Source organism: Xiphophorus hellerii, chromosome 2 (genome assembly GCF_003331165.1).
Source record: "Xiphophorus hellerii strain 12219 chromosome 2, Xiphophorus_hellerii-4.1, whole genome shotgun sequence".
In the NCBI taxonomy this organism is placed as follows: Eukaryota; Metazoa; Chordata; class Actinopteri; order Cyprinodontiformes; family Poeciliidae; genus Xiphophorus; species Xiphophorus hellerii.
In genome coordinates, this window is record NC_045673.1 from 23,171 (window position 1) to 35,828 (window position 12,658).

The 12,658-nt window shown below is 36.2% G+C and overlaps 1 protein-coding gene across 1 annotated transcript; it reads left to right on the forward strand.

Annotated features, from left to right (window-relative positions):
• The first annotated feature begins 2,478 nt into the window (after positions 1 to 2,478).
• On the forward strand, positions 2,479 to 10,719 carry LOC116711077 (tryptophan--tRNA ligase, cytoplasmic-like). The gene is made up of 11 exons (XM_032550453.1): positions 2,479 to 2,614; positions 2,892 to 3,015; positions 4,692 to 4,908; positions 5,002 to 5,110; positions 6,080 to 6,199; positions 6,317 to 6,499; positions 6,580 to 6,680; positions 8,110 to 8,222; positions 8,303 to 8,476; positions 9,408 to 9,548; positions 9,625 to 10,719. The coding sequence occupies exons 1-11, from the start codon at positions 2,592 to 2,594 to the stop codon at positions 9,781 to 9,783; spliced, it is 1,464 nt and encodes a 487-aa protein (XP_032406344.1). The 5' UTR covers positions 2,479 to 2,591; the 3' UTR covers positions 9,784 to 10,719.
• Positions 10,720 to 12,658: the final 1,939 nt, after the last annotated feature.

Consider the following 12,658-nt stretch of genomic DNA (forward strand, 5'->3'; position numbering starts at 1 on the left):
GTGATGACTGCCCCTGGTGGCCTTCCAGGCTCATTAAAAGCTTCCTGGGCGTCCCGGATGATTTGGGTTTTTCACCAAGGTAAGGCTTCACTTTTGGTGAAACATCAGAGAGAACTGGACCTTTCCTGGTTGGATTCTCCAAACTTTGTTCTGGGTGATTCTCGGGCATTTTGTTTCCTCTGATTGTCTCTGTCTCTTTGGGATGTATGGTCTGACACCAGGGAGGGAAGATGGCCGCCTTTTAGCGGGATTTGAACCATCAGCATACTTTTTGAGAAAGTGAGACAAGCAGATCTGTTTTAAAATGTTTCCCTGCGTTTCCACTACGGTTTTCCCAATCCCGGTGTTGTTTTTGGGTAAACATACAACAAAGAAGAGCTACTTTGTCCTAAAACTGTTTCTGTTCTGAACCTGCAGGTCTGGGCTTTACATTAACACTATTAAATCCAGACGGGTCTGATTGTTCTTCCTCCTTGTGATCGCAGGACTCATCCTCATCCTCTGAATCATCATAGGTCACCAATGAAGACATCTTCACCTGACACTGAAAATAAGGAAACAAATATAAGTTTCATTAATTTATCTATGGTCCAAATGCGGCATCTAGTGGTGCCAATTCAATACCTACAATTACAACAACAAAGAAAATCAGAGAAGAAACAAGAAAATGTTTAATTTATTTCATTTAAACAGGACATGCAAAGGATTTTGCATTTTGTTTTCTTTTAATTATAACATATGTACCAAAGTGGACGGATTTGTTAACAACTAATAAAGATATCTAAATAAATAAATAAAATAAATCAGCTTCAATGCAGCAGCAGCATAATCTCACACTAAAATAAAAAAATTATTTTAATAAATTTATTCAACAGGCCTGTCATGGTAACAAATTTTACTGAACAATAAATTGCCCCAGAAGTTACTGCGATAAATGATAATATTGTTGTTTTGAGAGCATTTTCAGGTAACATAATGCTAGTGGCATAATAATGCAAGACCACATTCTAAAGATCAATAAACTTTAAATTCTACTGAATATTTAACACTATAACCAGAAGACATTTAAAATTTTCAAAATAAAATAAACAACAACACAATCAAATGAATTATGAAGTGTTTGTAAACAAAACTGTCCTTAAAATTAAGGACTAGATGAGACTGAAGCACCAGACTGAGGAGTTTTGTCATCCAGTTTTTGGTAGATAAGAAATGGAAATTATTTGTGTTTGCTTTAAATTATCATGCGATTAATTGAATTATTGCTTATAGCAGCAGGCCTGGGAATAATCAGCTTTAGCAAAAATCAATTTTGACCCAATTTTTGGTGCAACTAAAAATCTCTACAACAATAAATGTAACTGCGGAATTTATTTTAAATATGCCTGATTTTTCTACATCAAACAGTTCCTATAAACATTTTCATAATGAATCCAGTACTTACTGTTTCTAAATTTTTATTAGATTTCCTTAAAAATATCACATGATGCCAACAGTTGAAGTAAAAGAATACAAGAATTTCACAAATCTTACAAATAATGTTCTGGAAAGTGTTACATTTCAATTTGTTGTCACCCCCACCTAACTATATGCCTCCAAAATAAAATAAAGTTCAGCCCATTTTAAGTTGTTTTTTTCACTTCAGTACATACAAATATGGAGTCAGATTTAACTGGAAAATGGGTGAAGCTAAGTACAAATGCACGCCACACTTCTCAGGGTTTTTTTATTGGAAGATAAATGTTCTAAAACCACGTTTCATTTTATGTTGTAGTTGATGATCAAATATTTTCTCACTAGTAACAACCAAACCAGTTTTTTGCTTTATGTGTGGTCATTTTTCCCCCGACATGTTTGCTAATAATCAATGAAAATGTCACATTTAGAATTTTGCTTGTAGGTGCATATTTCTGTTGGTTTATGCCATAAATCACAATAAAATTAAATTAATTTAAGTTTGTAGCAGAAAGGTGACAAATATATATATTTAGTAGAAGTAAATTTGGCACTGTGTGCTTGTTATATACTAGCAATGTCTGTCTCAACGCTTTTCCTATTTATTAGCCAGCAGCTAGCAGATCTAGCTAACGTTCATGGTTGTCCATTCTAGTTTATGAGATAATAATACAAAATAAAAGCAGTTTAATAATTGCACATTATTATTGTACCTGAACTTTGGAAAAGTCCTTGATTTCTCTCCTTAGTGTTCACGTTAGATTGTTTTGTTCAATATCCCGCAAAATAATGTCAGCGAGAGAATTTCAGAATAAACGCATCGCTTCGTTTTGTTCCGATGGGGAAAGCGTCTTTCTACGTTTAATAGCTTTTATTTTGAAACCAGTGGGTAGGAACCAGAAAAAGGCACTTCCTGCTCATTAAAATCATAATTTCTGAAATATCTTTAGTATTTTTTGTTATGAACGAAATAGTATTGATCTTTTATATTCTCCTTATAACATTTATATGAATTAGACTAAATTTCTTGACTGCGCGGATTCGTGATGATCGGAACATTTCGAACACGGCGTGTTTCAACGGGGAAGAAGTAGATCCGGACACTCGTGGGCTCATTACAGGCTGATGCAAGTTGAATGACGGATCTGTCACCTTACCGGTATGATAGAAAAACAGAGAAAATAACCAGATATTTCTTACATGTCTTTAAGCTCAATAGCTTTTTTTAAAATTATTGAACACGCCAGCTGTGTCTTTTTTTTCATTTTGATGGAGAATATTAGCAACGATTAGCCAGATTTACCAAGCTATCACATATGGGAGCTTTCTGTGCTGCGGAAGGAGGAAATGTAGAGATGTCAGAGCATTAAATCTGCTTTATTTTTCTGTTTAAAGACTGATTGTTCTATTTGTTTAATTTTTTTACATTATACCAGTGTGAAGGAGATGACAGACTACCAAGGAGACGTGGAAGGAGCCAGCACTCCCATGGAGCTTTATGAGAAACTCAGCGAACAAGGGGGAAAAGTGAGGTCCCTGAAGTCAGCCGAAGCTGATAAAGTAAGGCACATTTCCAACAAAAAGAAAAGAATACAACTGATTATGTTCCTGCTGAGGAAAGTTCATCAACAACCTTAAATAATTATTTCCAAAAAGGGGATCTAGTCTGTCTCATCATTTAAAATATCGACATGGTGTTTATACTGTGTTTCTATATAAAACATATGTGTTTACCAAGCTACATCCACAATTGACCTAGGTCGATTAAAAACCTGTTTTTGAGACCCAAGTCTCACACGCAAAGCCTCACGCTTGTTGTTTCTATGTAAACATGACTATTAGTGCATCATTTCTACCGGATTTTCACAATATATGAGCTACTAAATGGACAGAGGAACTAACAAGTTCTTGTCATCAAATGGGAGGAGGTTACTGGTTTCTCAGTCACAAGCTGGTTGCAAACCTGAGGCCAGCAGGTGTCAGTCAGTTATGGTAGATCTGAAATTTGTTTTGATGACATCAATATGAGAAGCTACAGACTGATAGGAGGAACCAAAGAGCTCTGTAAAGGTAAAGGCAAATCTTCTGAAGTTGGGATATAATTAATTTAATTTCACATAATTACCGCGGTAGAAGCCATTTGTTTGTTAAAATTTTATGAAATATATTTGTTCTATTTGATGTTTGTTGTGAATGACGTAAACTCACAAACGAACGAGGTAATTAGTCCAACGTTTAGAAACTACAGCGGCTGTAATGCGCCACAGCAAAGGTAAACAAAGGTAAAATAACCGAACAGGTGATCAACTCAAAACCACTCCTACCTTTTTACTCTCTCTCTCTCTCTCTGTAGTTTTAGCAAACCTGTTACCGTGGCAACCGCCTGCTCCCCACAAGACTGAGCAAAGATTACGTTAAAAACAAAACATTCAGTCCGTTACGATATCAAGTTTCCAGGCTTGATATTTATTCCTCGATTATTAATCAGCGCTTCCCTGAACACAGCGATGGTTGATTGACTAGCTGTACTTGGTGCTAACGTGGCTAACACGAGTAACAGTTTAGTCCAAAACCTTTTCTGCTAAAATAAAATCTTTAGTGTATGTCAGATACAGACACATTGCATATTGATCTGTTTAGCTAACGTAAGACTGTGTAGCAGACAGGCTTCAAGGTGTAGAAGTTGTATCAGTTCTGCTATTATGCTGTACTTAGCTAACGGGAAGCTAAGTGTGTTTGTGAGACGGCCACGCACGTGACCACGTAGAATGGGCATCAGCCAATGAAAAGCGGCCCCTCTGGTAAGCTTAAATTTATGGTGCACTGATATATTTGTACTGTAAAAATGGACTGAAAAGAACTGAAAACTCTGGAAAAATTTTAAATTTGGACATGAACAACCTGTAGGAAAACTAGATTTTATTTTTTTTATCAGTAACAGAAGTATTAAAAGTGAATGTGATTTTAAATTATCTCTTGCCTTGTTTCTACACATTGAAGTAAACAGAGCATCAAAAAAATATTTTTTTATAAATGCCATCTTATCTTTCAGTGATGAACAAATGTACATTACAATATAAAAGATAGTATAATTTTTATACACGTTACTAATCTGGAGACAGTAAGAATTAAGGGAAAAAAGCAATATAGATAATCTTACTCAGTTTTATTTTTTGCCTAATAGATGACATTGTTGTTTTGTGTTTTTTTTGCCCGTTTTATTTATTTTTCTGCAGGCTGAGGTTGATGCTGCTGTCCAGCTGCTACTGCAGCTGAAAATGGACTACAAACAGATGACTGGTCAGGACTACAAAGCAGGATGTCCACCGTCAGCGAACGATGCTGCGCCGAACAACGGCCCGGCAGCAGATGGAGCCGGTGAGGACGACACAGTGGATCCATGGACCGTTTCAACCACCAACGCCACGGGAGTCGATTATGACAAATTAATAGGTGAGAGTCCAGTTAGCTTTAAGTCTGAGGGGAGGGATAATCCATTATGGCGGATTGATAAACATTGCTTTCTCTTATTTTATTTATTTTTAGTGAGGTTTGGCAGCAGTAAAATCGACCAGGAGCTGGTGGACAGAATAGAGAAGGTTTGTGGACAGAAGCCCCATCACTTCCTACGAAGAGGAATTTTCTTCTCACACAGGTGTTTGTTCTTCCAACTAATAACTGACATATTAATCATATTAAACTTTTCACATTATAATTATGAACTTCAGAATGCTCTATTTTATTGCATAATTTAGCATAATTTTTCAAATCTTTGGAAATAAAAATGATTTCCGATTGATTTCAGCTCCCTCACTGCAAAAGCACAAAATCTCACCAAGTAGTTTTGGTTTAGTTTATTGTGCAAACATCTTAGTGCACTTAAGATAAGACACAACTAACTTATGAGTAACTTTTCAGAAAGATAAAAGAGCTTGTTTTAAATCAGTGATTCCTTAATATTGATGAAAAAATACTAGTTCCACTGGCAGATTATTTCACTTATGACTGGGGAAAATGTTTTGTTTTAAATATCATATTCTGTCAATGGAACTAATAATTCTTCAGCAATTTTAAGTAATTACTGACTTTAAACAAGCTCCTATATCTTGTTTAAAAGTTATTTATAAGTTAGTTTTGTCTTACTGTCAGTGTACTAAGATATTTAACCAAAAATACTTGGTCTAGTTTATTATATATTCACCAACTTTCACTGCAGGTGCAGCTGGTAGACAAAATTTATCACAATAAATAATAAACAATATAATAAACACAATTTTTTTGTGTCCCCTTTTGCCTTGTAACCAACTGAAACAGGACTATTTATTTATTTATTTTTCTTGGTCTTCATATTGTTTTCTGATGTTACTAACATCTGTTTTACTGTAACGTCACATATTTATTACGATAAAATGAGACACAATTAGACTTTATTGCTGTGGATTTTATGCAATGAAACTAATCAAAGAAGGTTCAACACAAATGCACGGCACACTTTTTACTTTTTGTGGGCTGCAAAGCATTTAATTTCCCTCTTTGCACTACTTTGTGTTGACGAAATAAAGTCACAGCGAAATATTATTGGATACAGAGGAATAAACTTAATTTTTCTCCCTTTGTTTTCCAGAGATATGCATCAGGTACTGGATGCGTACGAGAAGCACCAGTCGTTCTACCTGTACACGGGCAGAGGGCCGTCCTCAGAGGCCATGCATGTTGGTCACCTCATCCCTTTTATCTTCACTAAGTGAGTCTTTTTCCCTGCATAAATACATCACTACTACACCGTAGATTTCAACACTGACCAAAAGGTGCAGTTCTGACTATCAAAATGAAGCAAATTGCACTGAACTCCTGGTTTCAGATGGCTCCAGGACGTGTTCGACATCCCGCTGGTGATCCAGCTGACGGATGATGAGAAGTACCTGTGGAAGGACCTGACTGTTGAAGAATGCCACGGCTTTGCCATAGAAAACACCAAGGACATAATCGCCTGTGGCTTTGACATCAACAAGACCTTTATCTTCTCTGACCTCGACTACATGGGGTAAAACAAAACTGGAGACTAAAGAGAGAACACTGTCATATAAGAGTGTTTTTTATAGTGTTGTTTGTTTTTTACTTTAGTTCCTCCCCGGAGTTCTACCGAAATGTGGTGAAGATCCAGAAGCATGTGACGTTTAACCAGGTTAAAGGCATCTTTGGCTTTACGGACAGTGACTGCATCGGTAAGCATCTGAAAGCAGTGAAATGAGTGACCGCGCAGATTTAAAAAGTCTTAAATACATACATCTAAAATTAAGGCCTTAAAATTTCTTGAATTAATTTTAAAAAAGGTAAATTGGCCTTAAATATGTTAATCACAGGTCTTAAATAAGTCTTAATCTAAAATTAAGCCTTTCAAATGTCCTAAATTAACTTAAAAAAAGGTAAGTTAGCCTTAAATACATTAATCACAGGTCTTAAATGCATACTTATAAAATTAAGGCCTTAAAATGTCTTAGAATAATTTTAAAAAGGTAGGTTGGCTTTAGAGACATTAATTACAATTTAATTTTGTATATTCTATGTAGTCTCTTTTTCTCGTGGGACTTTTCAGTAAGGCAAACCTTTAGGTCGCTTCTTCATTACGTTCTGTGACTCTGGGCGGTTGATGCTACTTGTAGCTACTAATATACTCTTGCTAGCCAGAAAAGTTACATTCACAACTATATTAACAGGAACCATTGATTCTGGTTCCTACAGTGGAAACGGACAGAGGACGAAAAACCAGGGGTGGAAATTTAAAATTTTCTCCACCCACTGTGGCTGGTAGAGAAAACATTTCACCAGCCACTGTTTTTTCTTTTTCTATTACAAACCCCACAAGTACAAGCACATTATAGAAAATGTATGATTTATTCTTAAATCTACACAGATGCACATATACAGAATAATTTAACATAAAGCATGAACACATTAACAGGGTTGTAGTGCAATAAGTTAATTTGAACAGCAAACGTTAACTACACAACCCTAACATTCTTGCAATCATATGTTGAACATTTCCATATTTTGGCAACAACTCTCCCTGATAGTATTTATTAAAATGTGTCTAGTCATTTTTAAATGGTATCAATAGCTGCTTTCCAACTTGTTTTCCCTTATTCATTACGGTTTTTTTTATTGAACTTCACAATTATTATTATTACTAAAATATCTCAGAACGTGTGGAGATAAGAAGGTGGAGCTACAGAAGTAGCTGTGTGGGTTGCTAGGTAACGGGCTGGGCCTTGCTGGGGTTGCTAGGTAACAGCACAGTGCCTGTGGATTGTTAGGTTACATTCTGGAGGTTTTTGAAACGGCTTATTTTCCAGACACCACAAAACAAAAAAGACTGGGTGTTTTTTATTTAAGCACTTTGACTGTTTTTAGAAGCATTTGTGACCCAAACGGAAGTACAAAAAGTTAATTTTGCATAATAAGTCTCCTTTCAGGTCCAATTTAGACACTTTATCTTTCTAAAAATAGTTAATCTAGGATTTAGTTACTCTTTAATTCAGCCTGTTTAGATTAACTTGAGAATAGATTTCAGTCTCCAGATAAGCAAATCTGTTCAGAGTCTCATCTTTTCCAAGTATACGTTTGAACAGTTATTGTGTTTTGTTCTCCATCCAGGAAAGATCAGCTTCCCAGCCATCCAGGCCGCGCCATCCTTCAGTAACTCCTTCCCTCATGTTTTCGGAAGCAGACAAGACATACAGTGCCTTATCCCCTGTGCCATTGATCAGGTCAGAACCACGAGATGGAGGAAGGAATGCAAAGATATGTTTATTGTACAAAATAATTAGTTTTTCTGTCCGTCACACAGGACCCCTACTTCAGGATGACCCGCGATGTTGCTCCGAGGATCGGTTACCCGAAACCAGCCCTGCTGCACTCCACCTTCTTCCCTGCCCTGCAGGGGGCGCAGACGAAGATGAGCGCCAGCGACGCTAACTCCTCCATATTCCTCACTGACACCCCAAAGCAGATCAAGAACAAGGTGATTTAGGTTGTTTTCACCTGATAGTCTGGTAACAGTGTAACATTTTTAGCTGCTGCAGTTTGATTTCACACTGCATCAAACGAACCAAACTAATTGAAAAATCTGTTCCCCTCCTCGCCTGTGGGGGCTCTGCATCAAGACGCACTGAAGAAGACACTGAGCGCAACTTCCTTCCTTTCAAAATCTAAACAAAAACGGAGTGGCGTCAGATTTTAGTGGTTGTAGGATTTCTCTTGTGTCTTTGGTAAAAGACATCAAATAATTTCTCCTGCTAGCTCTAAGCTAGCATGTTTGTTTTGGTTGTATTTACCCAGAATTCCCTGCGTTTTAGTCCACTTCCTGCTTTTGGAGCTTTCTCCTATGTGCTTGCATTCAAACCGCACCAGAGTTTACTATAACAATGATACAAATTTGTTTATTAAACATTTTATTTTAAATCAGGGTAAAAATATTATTGACAATTTTCTTGCAATGGAAAATGTGAAGTACAACACAAAGTACTAAAATTTTACAACAAAATTTCTATAAGTAGAACCACGTTAATCCAGACTTGTACTGAGAAGTCGACTTTGCTGCACCCAAATCAGCTTTTATTTCATTTATTAAACTTTTCTAAATATAGCAAGAATTTTGAAAGAAAGTGACACAAACCGAGTCTAAAATGACTGGATCAGTGATTGGAAAAAAGACAAAAATATGGCTACTTTATTTGCTTAATCTTAGTTTGTTTTCTATATTTTCTTGGCCCGAACCACTTCACTTTTTTCAGAGTTTGATTGCGCATTCTCACTTCCTTGAACAAATCAGACTTTCTAAACAAACTGACTGAAGTTTGATTAAAGCAGACTAAGCAGGGCTGTGTGAATGCGTGCTTAATCAGATTAGATTTACGTTGCCAACTTCCCTCACCTCTGATTATTCCCTACAGGTTAACAAACACGCGTTTTCTGGAGGGAAGGACACGGTGGAGGAACACAGGAAGTACGGCGGGAACGCAGACGTAGATGTCTGCTTCATGTATTTGACTTTCTTCCTTGAGGATGATGAGCAGCTGGAGAAAATCAGACAGGTGAGGAAGAAAACAAACTTGTTCTTTCTTTTTATCCATCTTCCATCTAATCCCACTCATCGTCGTCTCTCTGCAGGACTACACGAGCGGCGCTCTGCTAACTGGCGAATTGAAGAAGATATTGATTGAGACTCTGCAGCCGATGATTGCGCAGCATCAAGAGAGACGCAAACAAGTCACAGATGAACTAGTGAAGCAGTTCATGACACCAAGGCCTTTAAATTTTAACTTGTAGCTCACAGATCCGTGTTTGTTGTGCTCGGCGGTTTTTTTTCCCATTTGAAGTCGTCTGTAATGGGAGGAAACAAAAAAACTGCTCATGCTGCTGCAAATGCACATATTGTTGTTCAGGAGTAAAAATAAAAGGCATGTTTTCTGAATCCTGCTTATAGACAAACAAAAATCATCCGCTTCGGAAGTCCTCTGTGGAAATTTAACTTCTCACATCAGTGAATGCAACCCTGTAAACGGGACGACTTTATCACACTAATACTTTCACAGTTTGAGCCACTCTGTTATTGGTTGCTATGTTCCAAAAACAAAAGGTTATTGTGATTACTTTTGGGCTTTTAATGATGCATTTTTTATTTTTTTTTCAGAGTTGAACATCATGCAGCACATAACTGAAATTAATTTTTAGGAAAACAGAATTGGGTGTACTGATAGAGCCAACGTTATACTCTTGGAAAAAATGGTTGCATTAATATAAATCAGATGGTTAAGCACAAAAACAAAAAAATCAAATGGATTGAGGCTTTGTTTCCAAAAGCTTCATGTTATTCATTCCATGCATTTAAAACACAATTATGATGTTTCTTTAAATTTTGTTCCTATTGAAGGAATATGAATCCTGGGTGTCCAAAGAGCAAACTGACTCTGACCCTGAATTAAAAATGAATCAAAAAGTGATATTTTTTTCTGTGCAGCAGCACAAAAGAAAACTATATGCTTTTATTTTAATACAGCAAACATTTTGAATCAATGGTGAATAACATCTGTGTCCTATAAAAAAACAAAACGAAAATCTGATGACTATATTTGCTTGATTTTGACTCAATATTTTTGACCCATCTTACAAAAAGTTTGGACACAAGATATTCCAGCTACTCTGCATTTCTCCACCACAGGCAAGAACCTATGATGGTGTACTTGGACTATTGTAGATAGTTTTTAAAAAATGCTAGGAAAAAGATGGACATTTCTGAGTGTGCAGCTAATTCTTGTTTTTCAAAATAATTTCAGTTTTTTTGTTGCATGATCATCCAGTCCAGTCAGTTATTCTGTATCTGTTCTTGATTTTCTGTAGATTGGGACATGATAAGTTAATCTTTTAGATCTTTTAGCCTACTTTCTGTTGGGAGACCAGTTTAGATAAAGTAAACTAGTCGATCCTACAGGCAGTGACTAAGCCAAGTGGAGTTTTATTTATATTTTAAAAAAAAAAAGGTTAATCACAGTTAATTCTTAATCAAATAAAAGGGGGTTTACTTTTTCATAAAGGTCCAGGTTGTTTTGGATAATATTTTACTTCATACATAATATTATTGTTAGAAACCTGTGTGTTTTCATTTATTTGGGTTATTTTTGTTTGACAAAACAATAAAAACAGAAGAAATCTGAATGGGATGGTTCTTTTTCACAACACTGTATGAAGACATGTTGGACAAGTTTTATTCAACAAGTAGAAAAGTTGGATTCAAAAAATAGTAAACCTTAAAAATTATGAGCACAGAAGAAAAATGTAACTATTTTATGCTTTTTATTTTATAGGAAGCAACAAAGTTTGGTGTTGTGCCAGAATGCAAGGTGTTAATGTACAACAGTAGCTGTGTTTCCACTGACCATGTAATTATGCAAATTGAAATGACAAAAATAAATTAGCTTAATGGAAAAACGTTTGCAGGAGGATGAGGTGCTTTCTCTGTGGTAGCGAAATTATTGTATTTGGAAATACATTAGATACATTTCCTGTACAAATATACACAAAACTTTGTTGATATTCTGCTAAAAAACAGACACTTTTTACTAGGCAACAATGGCATATTATTATTATTATTATTTATTTTCACGAGTAATTTGAGTGTCCTAAAAAGTGCTATATAAATTTAAGTATTATTATTAAACACTGCATTTTTGAGCATCACACGGGTCATGTGATCAACAACCGGATGTTACTACAAATGGAAACAGCGAAGAAGACAGGAAGTGGAGGACGATCGTGGCGCTGCATGTTTTGTTAAAAAAAACAAAACTTATTCACATATGGGTTTAATTGCATTTCTTATTTAACGGAAACACTGCAATTGTGTGGATCTTTTTTATGTTAGTGGAAATTTTACAAAGTTTTGTGCACATTTACAATAAAAACACGACTAATGTTGCCAATTGAATAAAATGAACAATATCATTGATTATAAGTAAACAAAAAATGTGATGAAGACAAATATCTGACTTTTTTTCACAATTAAGTGTTCTAGGAACAAAAGCAACCCACTTTAGAGACATGAAGTCTTCTTGTATCCAAGTAAAAAAACAGAATAAACACTCTCATTCTCTCCAAACAGTTCGGGAATCAAAACTGTCCCACGCTGATAAACTGATAAAATAATGAATCACTGCACAACAAGTTAGATTTCGCCACTGGCTTCTTGGAGGAACCAAAACACCAACAGAAGTGTTTGTCCTTACACAGAAGACATAAAAATAAACAGATAAGTTCATTAATAACATTTAAAAATAGTAATGCTTGTCTAAAAAAATCCTGCCAACTAATCAGTAACTTAGCAGATCTCACCTCATAGCGATCCCAACGGAACTCGCTGTGAAGCCCTGGAGATTGGCGGGGAAACCTACAGGACCCACGACGAAGGCCTGGATGCAGGCCGGGAGGCTGGAGGGATATGATGTCTGCAGGTCTGTAATGCCGGACAGAGAACTTGGCGCTGGCGGCACTGCTGGCCCCAAGCTCCTCATACGACACCTATCTAAAACAAAAAAACTAGAGTTCATAATATAAATAAGTGTCTGATGACCTGGCGACAAAGGAATCGTCTGGTGATGAAGGAGACCTGCGTTTGATGGTCTCAAGTTCCCATGGCACCGCAGCCCTG

Coding starts and splice junctions, on each gene's coding strand:
- LOC116711077 (XM_032550453.1), top strand. CDS start 2,592: ATGACGGATCTGTCACCTTACCG. Junction 6,681..8,109: donor TACGGACAGTGACTGCATCG/GTAAGCATCTGA, acceptor TTCTCCATCCAG/GAAAGATCAGCTTCCCAGCC. Junction 9,549..9,624: donor AGCTGGAGAAAATCAGACAG/GTGAGGAAGAAA, acceptor GTCTCTCTGCAG/GACTACACGAGCGGCGCTCT.